Below are 16,709 nucleotides of genomic sequence, written 5' to 3' on the forward strand. Positions count from 1 at the left end.
GCCAAGTAAGTTCCTGTACTCTGCTGAATACAGTGGCTGGTACTTACAAGATTCCATCGCCTCATTCTCTCCTTTGTCAGACCCTGCAAAGAAAAAAACCCACAAAAAACATCATGTTCTGTGAGCTTTTTTAAAGCTTATTATAAAAATAATACAAAGATACAAATCTGCTTCTTTCTTCATGGTCTGACATTAAAGAGGGAAATCATATCAGTTTGCTCAAGAGTTTACGCCACTTAAGACTTCCTGTCTTTAATGTTTTCCTTTTAGATTTGCAGATGAGTACAGTGAGGTTTAAACTGCAGACATGTCACTGAAATCAGAGCTGCTGCAGACTTAACTATACAGACAGGCTCTGAAGTATTTTTCTGCTGCAGAACACACTCCCAACTGGAAGCACTACAGGAAAATTAAGATACAGATTAACTAAGTTCTCCCCACTCCTATCTCTCACTAAATGCAATAAGTAGACTTCACTGGTACTCCAAAGCCTGGTTTAGAGACTAAAAAGCTAGAAGAGAAGGTACGAAGCCCAAACTTAACCATAATTGCTCAACTAACAAAAGCAGCTTTCAAAAGTTACCTTCAAACAAGCCAGAATGCTACAACGTACAGGTCCATTTATGTTACAGAATTAGCCACTTCAAAGGAATGACAAACATGCAAAAGACAAACCAAACACAAAGTAGGAACTAAAGCCAGAAAAACAAAACCACAACAATAAAAAAAAACCACAAAAAAAACCCCAAACAACCTATGGTCTTAAAACAAGATGTCTTAATCATCATTATATTTGTACACAGAAAGTTACAGCATTATGGCAGCTAAAAGCACCACCAGTTCTAATGAAGTGTGGATTCATTAACCTTGATCCTGCTCATTTGATGAGATCCCGAGGGAAACATCAGTGACATTCTCAGGGTTCAAGTGAGTGATGGCATCAGATATTCTGTCTAGAGAGATGAGAGCTTCTGCTGCATACAAATGCCCAAGAAACCTACAACAGCAAAGAGTTGGGTAGAAGTGTCAGCATAGTGACCCCCACAATTTGTTATGCAAGACAAACTGAATGCAGTTTTTAGCACAAGCACATGAAAACTATTACTTGAAACACTTGCATGGAAGTTAGCTTGCTTATAAAGTATTGTTGTAATACCCAGTTCTACCATTTACTGCTTTTAGGCACTAATGTTGTGAAAAAATCTGCACCTGAGTAATGACAACTCATTCATGCACAGGAATCGCTATTCCAAAAAGACAGTACCTTGGTATGGCTTTATCTCAGAGAATTTAAAAAGGAATCCTTACAAAAACACCACAGGATATGGATACATCTATAATTTGAGGTAAGCGACTTTAGATTCCATAAAACCCAACTAATTCTTTAAGATAGCTGCATTTCTAAGGACAGCAACCGTACAGGCCTGTCCATGGGGCACAAACACCTTTCCAACTGCAGGTTTTGCAAAAAAATTAAGCAAGTCTGATGTTTGACACTTGTAGTTCAGCTCAGCTAATCAGCAGTTTTCCTTCTCAACTTTGGAACAGAAGGAATCCTGTCGATCAAGAGCGTAGTTAGTTTGCAAATATTTAATCTGAAACAAAAGTTGAGCAAAAAAGTTCACACTTGTTCTATGCAGCTGTATACAGTACACTTCAAAATGACTGCATAGTTGGTTGTATGAATTACAAAACATCACGTAAAATATCAGCCAATCGTCCAAAATAACTTCTGCAATTTAGATCTGATACGGCAAACATAACTTTCTTATTTCACTTAAGAAAACAAGAAGAGATCAATATTCCCAATCTGCACAGAAGCCTAGTTTCCTGGGACCAAGATATACAGCTTCTTGTCTTTGCAAAAAACTGTCATCTAGCATTTCTTGCATTACATAACAGTAACACTGCCTTCACAAAATTATGTGTTACCTTGCAAACTCCTCTAAAATCTTGCTGATACAATGACTGCGCAAAAAGACGAGCTTCTGCAGTGCTCTGAAGCACAGGAGCCAAAGAATTTAATTGGCATTAACCATTTTAGAGTATGCTACCAGCATATAAAAATAAGCACAAGTTAGCTTGCTTTCTGCAAGTACATTATCAGTTTTGAAAAAGATTACTACCATAAAAACCTCGGCTATATTTTATCCTGCATATGACATAGGAATTAAAGGCACAAACAAGGTCAGAAGGATGAGACTAAAGCTGCCTTTTTTGAATTTGCAGAGATATAGGAGAACTGGTGGGTAGAAACAGAATGAGCTTTGAATATCTTTCCAAAAAATACAGTGCCAAATGAGAACTGAAAAAGAGAAACTGAAGAATGGAACGTATATAAGCAACAGCAGCAGGTGAAGTGACAGTCCTGCACATCCAAGATCTGGTACCCTCCTGACTGAGCAAACCTTCCCCTCCACGGCTGTAGTTTCATAAGCAAGCTTTCAGCAGCATGCTGGTTTAGCTGACGTCCACCTCCAGCTGCTCATTCCTGCCCCCCTGTGCTGTGCCAACATGATCATGTGCAGCCCCACAGTGAATCAGGACAGAGATCTGACAGTCCTGCCACTGTGTGGGACCCATAGCTGGAGATTAACAAATAGGAACAAGAGCAGTGACAGATTCCGAATTACATGGAATTCATACACAAATGAGGGGACTCACGTTCCTGCGTGTCAATGAACATTTAGTCAGTGCTTCAACAAGAACAGGAGCGGGGCCAAGCAATTCTTTGCATCAGATACAGAACTGGCAAGCAGCTACAGACATTGGAAGCTTCAACTCAGAACTCTCCAGCAAAAAGCAGGGCTGAGAAAGAAGAAATGGTCACATCAGACTTACTTAAGAGACCCTGACAACTTTGGTTGCTGAAGAAGTTTATCTGCGTGATTCAATGCCATAAGGTTATCACCCAAAGCCAGAGCCACGTAAGCGCTACACGCAAGTATTGAGCACCTGAGGGGAAAAAAAAAAAAAAAAAAAGAAAAAAAAAGAAAAAAGGGAGGGGGGAAAGCCAATATGTTAAATGGAGAATTCTGTGATTCCAAATGCAGATATAAGATGTATTTCTTGTTAAGTGCTGAAGAAATAAATCAAACTTTCAATAACATCTTTGTGTCAAACTATGAAGTAAAGGTGCTAGTGCTTTGTTATCTATGGCCTCAATCGCATTCTCTGAATTAGGAGATACATACATTGTGTTCTACCAGTATAAACTAAGGACCACCACTGTGTGCTCAGTAAGATTTTGAAATTTTGACTATAAATAACAGATTAAAAAAAAGATGGACCTCATTACACCTGTCATTTTGCTTATGGACAGTCTCCCTTTCTCACCCTCTTCTCATTCGTTTTGCTTCAGACTCCCATTTGTACTCCCCTGCCCTCCCCTTCTGCTGCAGCAAAGGGCACCAGGTTTGTAGATTTCTGTAACATACAATCTACAGACACATAGCAGCAATCAATTAAGTTGTAACATATTTCACTCTTGTATTGTACATTGTTTGCACACAGGCAGACAATAAGCACTGGAGAATTTGGCATTTCCAGTTGTGTTCAATTGAGAGCTGTAATCCACCACCAAGACTCTGACTGATACGTGGCGTTTTGTTGCTGTCACTGACTTTCTTATCTTTCCAAAACCACAATATCTCTGACCGTTCCTGTAATGAAATCTGAACTACTCGCATTTTCCACCTTCACACAATAACCCCACATCAGGATGCCATCATTAGGCCAAGCTTCACACTTTGTAATAACTGCCCCTCCCACCCAAACACAGCCCTTGGGGCTATTTTCCACTTCGTCAGATGTCATACAGCTCAGGCTGCCTTGTCCTCAGCGCACAAGCCCCTGCCCGCCCTGGGCTGCAATGGCCTGGCGCTGAGCACGGACTCTGTCCTTCTCCAGGGAGGAACAGGGGATCCTCTTAGCGGAGTCTCATGTTGGGAGCGATGGGAGAAGAGCCCTTGTCTCTCCCTCCCGTAGGTGGGCTGTGACCTCGCCAACCTTCTGGCAACTGTCAAGCCCACTTTTGGTCCAGCAGTAAGTCATGTAATTCGTGGCAGGACCTGGGGTGCCTTTATTCCCCGTTCCCAGGAGGCATGCTCCTTAATTACGCACAAGCAGGATAAGCAACTTCTCCAGTGTTTCTCTCTACCCCCCACTTCCTCTCCACCATGCCCAGATGTCACATCAAATCTGAACACATACAAAAGCCCGAGAGAGGGAGAGGAAAGCTTCCCCAGCTCAAGTCCCAAACCTAAAATATTTCTGAAAGGTTGCAACTGGGGAGGGGGAGGGAACAGGGGAGAAAGTCTCCATAATAACAGCCGCCTTCTAACAAGCCTCTTTTCGTCGCTGCCTCAAGGAAGCACAGCTTTTAAACCAGCAGAGATGCTAAGCGTCACCAGCTAAATACCCTCAGACACAAGTCAAGGCCTGCAGAGTTGGTTGCTACTGCCCTTTACATCAATGTGTCTTCTATTTCCCACAACTTTTTTAAAGCCTGTTTTTATTTCTGAAAGTGTAAATTCAGACACAAGACACACTCCAATCACACAATAGGTAAATCCAGCAAAACTGAAACCTGCTCCTCTGCTCTAAGGACTCGTCACCATTTCAGCCATGTAAGAGCTGGCAAGATTCTTCAGCAACAGCCATCTAAAGAAGAGGAAAATATTCAGGTTTTCTTCCCCACAGTACTGTTCTTGCGCACTCGGATCCATTGTTGAACGGCTAAACCAAACGCTCAGGAGACCTGACAGCTAACCGGAGCAGAAGAATCGCACCACAAGGGAAAAGACAAACTAGTTTTTCACCCCGGTCAGGATTCTGACAAAACTCCACAGGTTGCCTTTGAGCACGGCAGACTTCCAGCATCACTGAGCCTCCGCATGCCCTAAATAAAACTGCCTTTGCACTAGGAAAAAGAAAAATGTTTTTTTAAACTGCCAGATTATATCAAACAGCCTCTTGTGTAGGTCCAGGCAACAACATTTGTCAGCCCACGCTGACTGCAAGTTTACAGAACCCAAACTCCACATCTGACTTGGCTTATTTCTCAGGCAAAGGGCGAGCCAGAGCAAATCCAGTTCTTCAAAACTTACTATCAAGGCACCAAAAATGGCACTTTTAAACCATTTAGAGAACATCACTAATCTGAAATAATTTAAAACAGCTAACTAAGCACAATAGTGGATATAAGCTATCCTTTTTATGTTTCAATGCAGACAAAACAATCCAAAATATTAAGAAATACAGAATGCAGAATGTGCTTAATGGGGAAATTCAGCACCAGTGAAGGGGAGATGGGGGAGAACTATGCAGTGGCTGACAGTGAGGAAGAAAAAAGTGAAACAGCTATGGGTGATTATCATTGTAAGCTTGCAGTATCGTGACAGGGCCAAACAGGCCACTGCAATCTTTAAGTGGACAAATGAGGCAATACTAGGTAGGTGTGGAGAAGAGACAAGGTATATTGGTGGGCAATAGTGGTCCTTACAGTATTACCTGTGAAATTATTAGCAACGTCAGTGATGCTCCTGGAAATAGTAGGATATGCACACTTCAAAAATATGTAAGTAAATAAAATGAATAAAGCATCAGGATGGACTGCAGGGGGCCAATGGAAGAGTCAAAAGAAAGAAAAAATGGTAAAATTGGATCACATGCCTTATAGCAAGGGCTTGTTCAAACCTATTAAGGACAAAGTGGCTGATCAAACTATTCCTTTATCTCTAGCTGCTTTGAAGGGGAAAATTAGCATTTTCACACAAAGTTGTTCAATCTAGGGAAAAGGCGGCTACAACAAGGTCTGGTGCTATCCATCTCAACTTTTACAATAAAATCCACAAAATTTGCCAAATGTAGCCCTGTGGTCTACCAGAACTCCTTTACTCTTGATGTATCCTAATGGTGTTGGGTTGTTCCGGTGGGGTGAAACATACCACAGGCTGAGAGCAGAGCAGGGGAATTGGCTTCTCGAAGGACGAGAAGCAGCAAGGAGCAGAATCGTTTAGAAGAAACTCGGAAGAAAAATCTGGAGTTTCTGCTTCCTATGGATAAATTCTTAGCAACGTTTGGTGTCCTCAGACTTCTGCTTCTTGCTTGTGAAACCTTACAATTGAATTACTGCTTATTATGAGAATAGTCTGTTCAACTAATTTGTGCACAAGTACCGAACAATACATATAACACGTAAGCCTTTTCTAAATCGTATTTTTCATTTTTGAGAACTATTTAGGGGCAAAGCTAGTCATTTTAAACTCTCATTAGGGTATGCAAATATACAAAATTATGCAAAAAAAGCATTTAAGTTCCTCATTTCAGTTCTAGAAGCAACAGAGGTTTTTCAATCCAGTGACTTAACAGGGAAAAACTGAATTGAATAGACACCTACTCCTCAGGATAATCCCTGCCAACATTCAGGTGTTTTTTTTTTCACATTTCCCTGACTAGCCAAGAATTTTACTTTTCTCACTTAGGTCCTCAGTGAGCAAGGCTACAGGAATATACTAACATTCAAGGGTAATGAATTTTGCTTTTCACAGCTATCTGCAGAAACCTAGAAATAGTTTTTGCAGAATCACTCTCTAGGGATGTCTAGTCCTCTGGATATAACCACCAAAGCAAGTATTGCACAAAAATAAATCAATGCTTTTCCTTTCCTTATATGATGTTCTTTACCAGAAGCAGTGTAATTCTTGCTAAACTGATAAGTTTTTCCTGACATGTTGTCAGTTTTCATCAGTAGATAACAACAGCTGATAGTGAAAGAAAAGACTATGTAATTTTGACATGTGGCAACCACATTTTCAACAGTCAGGAGGAAAAAAAAAAAGAAACCCACAACCAACTCACATCCCTGTTTTTAATCCAGTGCTTTCTATTTCGAGTGGCATACTCTTGTACCACTTCAGAATAAATAATCAAGGTCTCAGTAATGTCTCCTCACAGAATCCTACTACATTGCTTTTAAACGACTACAAGTAGATTTGCTACATATAGTGGAGCAAAGTAAAGGTTAAGCTGGTCATTATAAAACACAGGTTACCTGGGGTTAGGCTGGAACAGTGTTTACCCAAGAGTTTAAGTGGGAAATTACTCTATGCTTTGTCCATAATGGAAACTTCAAACAGATTTCTTTTTTCTAAACAGGTGCAAGCTTTATAGTAAGAGATATTTTCAACAGGCTGTCAGCCACCTGAAATAATTAACATTGCCAGCAAATGATAATCTTGTTAGTGAAAAGTAAAGGGGCTCCAGATAACATGATACTTATTTAGATACATGGGAGTTACTCTGTTTGGAGAGCACTCAGACTGCTGAACAAGCAGTTTATGGATCTTGAGAACATGAAAAATTCTACAGTCAAGTTTTACCTATGTTCTTCCACAGTGAGGAATTCAAATGCCTGGACAGAGGCAATTTTTCTTTCTATTTTATGCAAACTATGGGTTTACTCCTGCTGAAAGGAACACCATTCTTATTTGAAAGCAGCATAGCTGCTTTTACCACTTTCATTATTTTTTTCCATCCAACAAGCATATAATGTTGTGGGGGCTGAATTCCAAACTAGCCTTATCAAGGCCTTAAAGGGAAAAAGTGCCATACAGTAATTTCCACCCCTTCCACCAACCACAATAGCCATTGTCAGGTTTTTAGCTTTGTCATTTATGGGACTTGATTTTTTTAGTTTTGCCCAATATATAACGCCAAGCCTGTAACAGTGGGATCAAACAGACTGATCTACCTTCTGAACTGAAATTCTGGATAGTTTCTGTTTGTTAGGACTCAAAGCCAAAAAGAAAGGAAGCACACGCATTTGAAAAAAGGCGTCCTTAGATTAACAGTTACAATTCAACGTTGCAAGTGCCCCACCCCCCCAAAAAAATAGGCTAGCAATGACTCCAGAATCACAGCACAGTTTAAGAGGTGGCTCATTCAGTGGTGAGTATTTTGCATTATTTACTTGCCTTAAATTTTCTAATTCCTGTTTCTTCAAAGGCGAAGAAGGTGGAGCTGCAATGAATTTATCCCCTTCATGACTTTTATTGCTAGAATAAAAACAGTGTATTAATTATAGGGAGTGACTATAAATAATTAATTAAAAAATTCTCAGTGTAATAAGCATTGATATTTATCTACTCCATTTAAAAGGAGAGCAAAAATTCTATAGCCTAAAAAACAAGGAAATGAAGCTATGCAGAAATTGAGGCACATGCTCTTATCCTAACCGTTCTATTTGAGAAGGAAGAAGGGTAACATTTGCTGGGAAGGATTTGACTGACAGACCAAACCACCCACACCATTCTCCACAGCCTTGAGCTATTTTTGAAGTTTGGTGTAGGACAAGAACTTTAAACTGGAGAGATGTAAAAATCGCTGCATTTGTAGCCTCTCTTCTTTAAGCCTCTAAGAAATGCAGTAAACTATTTCTCTCCCTCGACATCTGAAAAACTAATTACATAAATATTCTAGAAAGATAATCCACAAAGTGCTACAGCTTCCTTTAGAATTCTAGCTGCCCTTTATTTTTATTATTTCAAAATGTCTTTTTTTTTAAAAAAAAGAATAGAATTCCACTTTCTTAAAGTTAGGCTTGGCTTTTTTGAGGGAGCAAGTATTCACCCTATTTAAAAAGTATGCAACTTTGCTCTCCAATAAGCTGAACGATAACCTCCTTCTGAAAAGAGAACTGAAGAGAAGATTAACAGCTGCACCTTGGCAGAGAGAGATACTAAGGTTTAGAAACAATAGATCAAAAAAATTGGAATTGAAACTGAGTCTGTCCACCTACCAAGAGCTTCTTCATTGATGTAGTTTCATGTCTATTTATTACAAACAGGTAAGATAACTCTAACTTAGACCTTCAAAACAGACAGCAACAGACTCCAAGGAAACCTGTACTCAACACTGCTGTAATGTATACACCTCATGCCTTCGCCAAAAATTAGGTTAAAAAAATACCCTTAACCACTAAAAGTATTTAGTGTTTTCTTGTGAATAACAGAAGAATCTGTCTCAGAGTCAGCCTGCTCAGTTAGTGGGATTTGCTTCAAAACCATCCTGTTCAATTAGTGTGATTTTCTTTAAATGCCTTATATCTTTTACTGTTCTCTTGCAGAGGGTCCCTTGTCAGAAGGAACAAATCCTTGGACAACCTTTCAGAACGTGACACACAAATTTGAGAACAGCCTGCTTTGTTGCTGGATATTTTGAAATTGGCGATGACCACTCGGAGATATGAGGGAGCCTTTGTAAATTTTTTAAGCCGAAGAAGCATCTGGTTTTGAAAGTAGAAGGTAGTAACAGATCTTCCTGTACGGGGCACGTTTTCTTTTCCTCGCTCCTACAAAACCAAAAAAAAACCCCACCAAAAACAAAACAAAAAAGGAGTTCTCGCCTAAGTAAGTGCCGCCGTTTTGTTTTCATCACTCAGTGGGCCCTGTAAGCTTAAAATTGAAGTCTCATTTAAACCAGAGGAGCTTCATTTCAATGGGCTGCATACAACTTGCCAGGGGAAGTTAGTTCACAACCTCCAACCTTGGTAAGCAAAGAAGAAACACCTCTCTCCCCCCTGAAGTTAATAAATCATTTGGTCACTTGACAGGAAAGATTGTCATTGGGAAAAAGGATTACAGAGAACAGCCTTCAAATATTGTTGTAGCAGTAACAGCCACTGACTCCCAGCCCTAATCTATCTCCAGGCAACCTCAGAATATATGGGGATGCACCTTGTGCCTACGCACCACAGCATATGTGCAGTAAATCCTGCCATGTGACAAATGGGTCTTATCTCCTTAAAAATCTATCTGTACTTGGGTCTGACAAAAACATTGTGTTTTTTCATTACACTAAGTAGTTCAAGTTCCAACATAGCCACTTTTTCCAGATTAGTTATTGTAACTCTTCCCTTCTCAAATTGGTCATTAATGGAAGTGCAGGCTATGGCCAAAGTTACTCTTCAAAAGGAAGTTCGGAATGCATCAGGATCAACACAAAAAATTAAACCACCTTCCTGCTATTTGACATACATTGTCTATAAGTTACTTTTTCTGAAGCTTTAAGGAGAAAAAACCCCAGATTTTTCTTAAACTTTTTTTTGTAAAATGCAATTTATTAAGCAATAGCTCCATGCTGCTTTCCTACTTACCTTCTAAATCTAGTTTCCCATTTCTAGTCTAAAACAAACACAACAAAGTATGCTAGGGCTGATGAATGTCAAATCTGATCATGGGGAAATGTTTACAACTGAGTTGCTAGACATTCATATATTGAATCAAGTACATGGCACACGTGCACGCACACACAATATCACTGTAACATGTGAAACTTCACTTACAATTAGAGAAATACCAATATGCACTGCAGGAGGGTGTGGGAAAACACAACATTTGCAGCACAGAAAATAAGATGGCCAGTGAAAAAAAGAATTTCACTGTCTAATTTATTAAAGTCATTAGGAATGGTAGGAATCAACTCAGTATTTTATTTTTAAATTAGCATACCAGCAATTAAAAAAACAAGTAGCTAAACAATTTCCTTGGATATCCCAACACTGCTAAGAGAATTTAGAAATATGTTATTTTTTTCTGCTGGCCAAACAGGACAGGTAGCAGACACAGACTGTCAGCCCAAAGTTACTCTGGACAAAAAGAAAAGTTTCTATGCAATTCTGTTTACCTGCATGCTTCACTGCTTTCACTGTTTTCTGTATTCCCCCCCAGCTGATTACTAGTTTTAGATCCATTTTCCTGCTTTGGCTCCTGCTGGTCTTCTGGCAGTAGCAGCAAGGCATTTCTTAGACAAATCGCTGCAAATTCCATACTGGCTACAGGTATTGCTGAGGACTGCCCATCACTTAAAGAGACACAGAAATTAGCCAGTGAGTAGCAATCCTACTAAATTAAAAATTAAAAGCAGAGCTCCAGAAAGATGGGAACGCAGATAAAATTTTATCCAAAAAAAGAGTTAAATCATGTTTTAATATAACAATTTACAAAGACGTATGTATCTTGTTATTCTTACATATGGAAAGTACACCATGATGCCCAAATAGAGTAAGCAGATTCAAGTACATAATTACAAGAAGTTCTCTTGTTTTTCTTGACTTTGCTTCCTGAAGTTTTATGACAGAGCAACTAGATTCTTCACACACTTTTCTAAAGTGGATTACTGAAAATATATATTTTTAAGCAAGAAAAAGACGACAGATTTAGCTAACTGGAAATACTAATTTCAGATAAATCAATTTAAAGCTTTAATGGCCGCCTTAGTTACAACGACTACACGGTGAAGCCCTCTGCTGGCCATCATGGAGAAGGCATCCAAATAATATTAAGTAGGACTCATCAAGTATTTTAGCATGCCTCTCTCTTCACTACATTAATAATTCCAAAATGAACAGTTATTCCACGAGAGTTTTAAAAACTCCTGATAAACAGATACATATCCTTAACAAAGCTATGGTAACAAAACAAAGAGCCCACAGAACACATACTTACTTATAAACGACATTCTGTATTGACTGGGATGCTAGGACTATCTTACGGTGGTAGCCTTGACCTACTATAGATTGCACAATTCCCTTTTTGCTGGGAAGACCTTTAGTCTCTTGTTCTGATGTCTAAAAAGGAAAAAAAAAAAAAGAAAAAAAGGAGGACTAAAATATCAAGGCTTTTGAACGAGAGCTTGTCAAAATAAGTGAAAGGTGCAAGAAGGCTTTGAACCCTGCTAAAATGTAAGAATTAATAGTTTGTATGGGCACAGTTTTAAATCTTAAGTACCATGAAGGATCAGGCACCTTCTATTGTCTTTGTGTTGCAGAGGGATTTTACTGCACACAGTGTAACCACAGATTAGTTCTGACAGCTTGTCTGATAGCCTGCTGACCTAGTTTCTCCTCTGGTTTGAAAGCAAAAGAACAAAGAACCAAGTAGTTTTAAGAGAGCTGCTAGGATATCTAAAAAGAAATCATATGATCAGCCAAATAATATTCAGAGTTGGCACTGTAACACTTGCCACCTTCTCTCCCTGCTTACACAGCATTCAAAACACTCTCTGAAAAACCTGCTCTCAAACCGTTCCATGGGGAGCGTGAAGCTCAACTACAACATATGCAAAGTTACATTACATTAACTTGTTTAACAGATTTTTGAGTATGCAGGCATTCTGGGGGGCAAACAAACTTAAAGCATCCTAATTGTCAGTCCCAATAATGATCTCTACATCATATTTACTGGGGTTTGTTTGTTTGTTTTACCATGAGCAGTCTTAACAACTTTGTCAGCAAGTAAAGTTAGTGATGAAGAGTTGCAGTTGTAAGAAAAAATTTATCCTAGATCTGTATTTTAAATATCTATCACTTTTCAGAAAATTTATCACAATCTATTGTGAAGAAGAATATTGACATTATAATGGCATTTACTGTAAAGTAGAAAAAAAACAACATACAGTTAGTTTGGATACGAATACTATATTTCAAAAAAAGCATTAAGGTGCAGAAAGGCAGTCATCTTCCACCTATATTTTATAAGCTAAAATATTAAAGCAGGTGAAAGATAGCTTCAGTGAAATTACTTTTCTGTATGCTGTTCAGAGCATAAATATGAATCTATACTTAGATATCAAGGAATATTATCGCAAATTGTGTTACAAGGTCAAATTAAACACAGTATTGATTTTAGGGCCTCACTTGTCATGTGGCAAATCTGTCTTATAATTTGAAGACACTTCCCCTTTGCCTTTAATATTAACAGCATCCAAAGTTAATTTTTTTCCTCGTAAGATTACAAATTCTGGAAATAGCAAGCTGTTTTTGTGACATGAATTCAAGCTCTCTGGTACACCACACAACATCACAACTATAGGAGGAAGAAAGCCAGGCTGCAGGAGCCTGGCATGATCTACTGCTTTGGCTAGTCTGCAGTAAATAAAGAAGTGCCCCATAAGGGTCTGTACTTCCCTTTGCCAGACTGCTAAACACTGTCCTTGTAAACAGAATCCTAGCTTTGTTTTTTGCCACAAAACCTATGCTAATCCAGTCTCCTATATCCAGCTTTCCACTAGAGATGATCAGCAGTGTCTTCTTTATCTATGTGTGACTTGTAACCAGTAGGATGGACACAGAAAATTGCAAAACCATTATGAAGAAAGCTGTCCTTCCTGCAGTCGCTGTGCTTTATAAAACTAAGCACTCAGAACTATCTGACAAGAGCTAGCATGAACATAAAGTCACTGCGTTTTTGGCCCAACACTCTTGAAGCTTCAATGCTGTGTCTCTGAAATGGGAATATAAGCAGACCTCTCCTATAAAGCTATAAAGCTGTGCATATCTATCTTAAATTTTCTGAAATAGAGACACCAAAATAATGAGCACCATTGGAATTCCCAAGGGAAAAGTTACAAATTTTGTATTTGGAAGGATTTGGATAGTGCGCAGTAAATAGAGGTGCAGAGGCCACCCAGAGAGGGAAAACAGTGAATTCAGAAGTGGGGGGTGGAAATAGAGTGAATACAGCTGTTTGTTCAATTAATCCCACCCCTCGCATGCACTGAATGAAATGGGCATACTGTGGAAGTAACTGCACGGGATTATGCAATTATAGATTACATCATAACACCCACAAGCAGCGTGAATTACAGTTTCACAGGGAATCAAGTACAGTATCTCTTAATTTCACAGACATACTATTTTGGGGCAGTTTTCTGTTCAAAAGAAAGAACGATCCCTGTCCTCACTACCTATCTGAATGTTAACATATGGGCTAATCCTAAACAGACATGGATCAACAGGTTGAAACCATGATGCCCCAGAAGACAATATGTCTGCCGTCAGCAGGTTTCCACAAACTTTGCCAGGAGAAGCGATTCTGTTCGCTGGCAGCTGTGATCACAACATCTTCCGATGGAGAAGGCTGATCTCAGCTTCCTCTGCCTATGCCACTTTTATGGTAGCCACACTAGAGTCCCACCCCTCTCAACCTCCAGCAGCAGAGTGAGAAAATAATGAAACTTTAGATGAGTTTTGGCTGTCTGAAAAGAAGGAAAAGGAACACATGCAAAGGTTTCAGTGGAAATCAGAGCACGTCTTGGTATCTACATCCAGCTTAGTCCTATAAAATGAAGCCACATCCGAATTCGGATAGTGGATTTACAGTAGACAGAATTAAACAAGAAGTATTTAAAGAGTTTATATTACTTGTACATCAAGAAAACTATAAATAATTAATTGAGAACATCCCAGGAAGGAAGCTTCTCTTTAACCAAATACTTTTAGTAGTCCTCTACAGGAGTCTTTGCATGTTCCAATAAAGTTCTAGGACACAGTGCCATATTTTGTTTTTAAACAAGATTATTCACCAGTCTGATCCAAGAATCATATTCATGAAAACTTCAAAAAACTAACCTTACTGTCTGCTAAAACAGTAGCAATATACTTTCAGTCATACCTTTCACACACTACTATCTAGCCTTAAAGTAGGGAGAAAAGATCTCTACTGGATAGCTGTATTTTTTCTCCTACTACTCCAGCTAAAACTTAAGATAGAACCTCATTGTTTCAGAGGCTGTAATGCAATTCCTAGAGTCTAAACATAAAAATCCAAGATGTTTCAGTCAAAACTTTTCCCAAAAAAAGAAAAAAATCCTTCCTCCTCAATGCATCAGCAACAAAAGCTATCACAGTTGTTTCTGTGCATCAAGCCTCAACACTAACTCCAAACCTGGAAGAGCAGCCATGACAAATTTCCTTCCTTGGATACTAGAACTAGTCACTGACTCCAATCTCATCTTGCCATTTCTGCAATCCAGGAATAGAAATCCTTGGAAGTACAGAACTCAGTACAGAGAAAAGATCTTGTGCAAGTTTAATTCCTCTGTTCACACAAAAGAGACAGAATTACCTGTGAGGTTTTTTTGGTTGGTTGGTTTTAATATATACCATATATATGTATCTATATATATACACATATATAAAATACATAAACCCCAACATTTTTCTACCAATATGAAATGAGTGTGGAAAGCTGAGGCATCATAAAATAACCATCAGGCGACTCAGCAAAATCTAATGTTCTTCAAACCAATCCAAGATTACTCATTCAGATTATGAGTTGGAATGCCAAAGGGGTGTGATGGTAAATTGCCAGAGCAAAATCATGTTTAACCAGCCTCTCCAGCAAAAAACTTGTAACTTTATAGAAGAGCTATAACAGCCACTTAGGTGCTTTCTCAAGCCAATCTTTTGAGGAGCCTACTCAAATTCTTCTGATCTTAGAAAAGTCAAACACTGGGTCTCAAGACACTATTTCTATGGTAGTTTTCCTCCACCTGTTGCAGCTTCAGATTAAAGATGCAAACACGTATCCATAAAAAGAATGAATATGGACTAACACAGAGGTGTTACAACATCAGGCCTTTAAAACGCATAGTTCAGCTCAAGGTATTCTTTCTTCCCTTCTGTGATCAGAGGTATTGCATAACTACAATCAAAATAATGAATTTGCAAATCTACTTACCCCTTTATTGGCAGCAATGCAGCATTCTGCTATTCTCAGCCAAAGACGAGGGTTTGAGTGATAAACCTGGACTGCCTCAATCAGGCATTCAAAGGCGGCTAAGGGCCTCCCAATATGCAAGAGCTGAATTCCACAATTGTAGAGTAACTCATACCGTTTGTTAGTCAGCAGCGTACACATGGGTCTCCCTGAAAATTTTTTGCCTGCAGAAAAGGATAACATAATACTGGATGTGCAGGTCAGAGGAGCTGAAAACATAACTCAGGGAAAAGGAGGGAAGCTATGAAATATTCAAAAACTACCAAAAAAAACCTTTTAATCACAGAAATTCACTAGCCTCCCTCTGTAAATAAATTCCTTCAACATCAAACCTGATGCCAAAGACAAATTAATTGTATTCTTAAAGGTTCAAGTACATTAATTGCTAACCACTTACGTTCCTCATCACTCAAGGTAAATGTTATATAATAATATTGAATTCCAGATTTGTGAGAGTACACATCTTTGTTACTCTCATAAATTCCAGAAGAAAACCACTTTGCTGTTAACAAGCATGGAAGTTTTTCTGTCTTCACACTGGTGCCTATGACTGTATTTAGGTACAGGGCCAGGGGAGGAACAGGAAAAAACAATAAAATGTGCGATAGTAACTGGATTTTAAAGTAAAGAAGAAATGAAAAAATTGTCACTTCATCATGAAATCATTTACTTGGAAGAGGAAAAAAAAAACCTTAAGTCCTACTAACCAAAGCAAGAAAACTTATTATAATGCTTATTTTCTTGTCCTTTGGTATACCTAAAACAAAAGTAGATAAATAAAACTAACCATAAAACTAAACAATAGATGAACATTTCCCATACAAGTCTGGGAATTGTTCAGTAAGAAAGTTTGAGAAATACACCATCTTCCAAATGCTAATTTAACAGTATTGCACTCCGCATTTTCTATATCTTCCAAGTTAAAAAAAAACAAACAAACAAAAAAAACCAAACACAAAAACAAAACAAAGACATCCTTTAAGTCCTGATGATTCTACCTGCTCTCAGCAGGACTATAAATAACATCTTTAATGATGCATCGTAGGTCACAGAAACGTTATTTTTGTCACATCTCCCTGACTGATGGCCAAAGACTATAAATGAGAGAGAAGTAATTGCCCCAGCCCCATGGCACATTGAAGAAAACAG

General features: G+C 38.7%; 1 protein-coding gene across 3 annotated transcripts in view; it reads right to left on the reverse strand.

Annotated features, from left to right (window-relative positions):
• Positions 1-16,709, reverse strand: part of CNOT10 (CCR4-NOT transcription complex subunit 10) — a 35,702-nt gene that overhangs the window by 3,469 nt on the left and 15,524 nt on the right. For 2 of the 3 annotated variants that reach the window (XM_068404711.1, XM_068404714.1), the window contains 7 exons: positions 15,522-15,724; positions 11,508-11,629; positions 10,687-10,863; positions 7,977-8,057; positions 2,842-2,955; positions 867-997; positions 48-83 (listed from right to left, as the gene is read on the reverse strand). In XM_068404711.1, the coding sequence (XP_068260812.1) occupies positions 48-83; positions 867-997; positions 2,842-2,955; positions 7,977-8,057; positions 10,687-10,863; positions 11,508-11,629; positions 15,522-15,724 (864 nt within the window). The remainder of the gene's footprint in view (positions 1-47; positions 84-866; positions 998-2,841; positions 2,956-7,976; positions 8,058-10,686; positions 10,864-11,507; positions 11,630-15,521; positions 15,725-16,709) is intronic. The other variant, XM_068404712.1, reaches the window with a different exon arrangement.

The sequence above is a fragment of the Nyctibius grandis genome, chromosome 7 (genome assembly GCF_013368605.1).
Source record: "Nyctibius grandis isolate bNycGra1 chromosome 7, bNycGra1.pri, whole genome shotgun sequence".
NCBI classification, from domain to species: domain Eukaryota; kingdom Metazoa; phylum Chordata; class Aves; order Nyctibiiformes; family Nyctibiidae; genus Nyctibius; species Nyctibius grandis.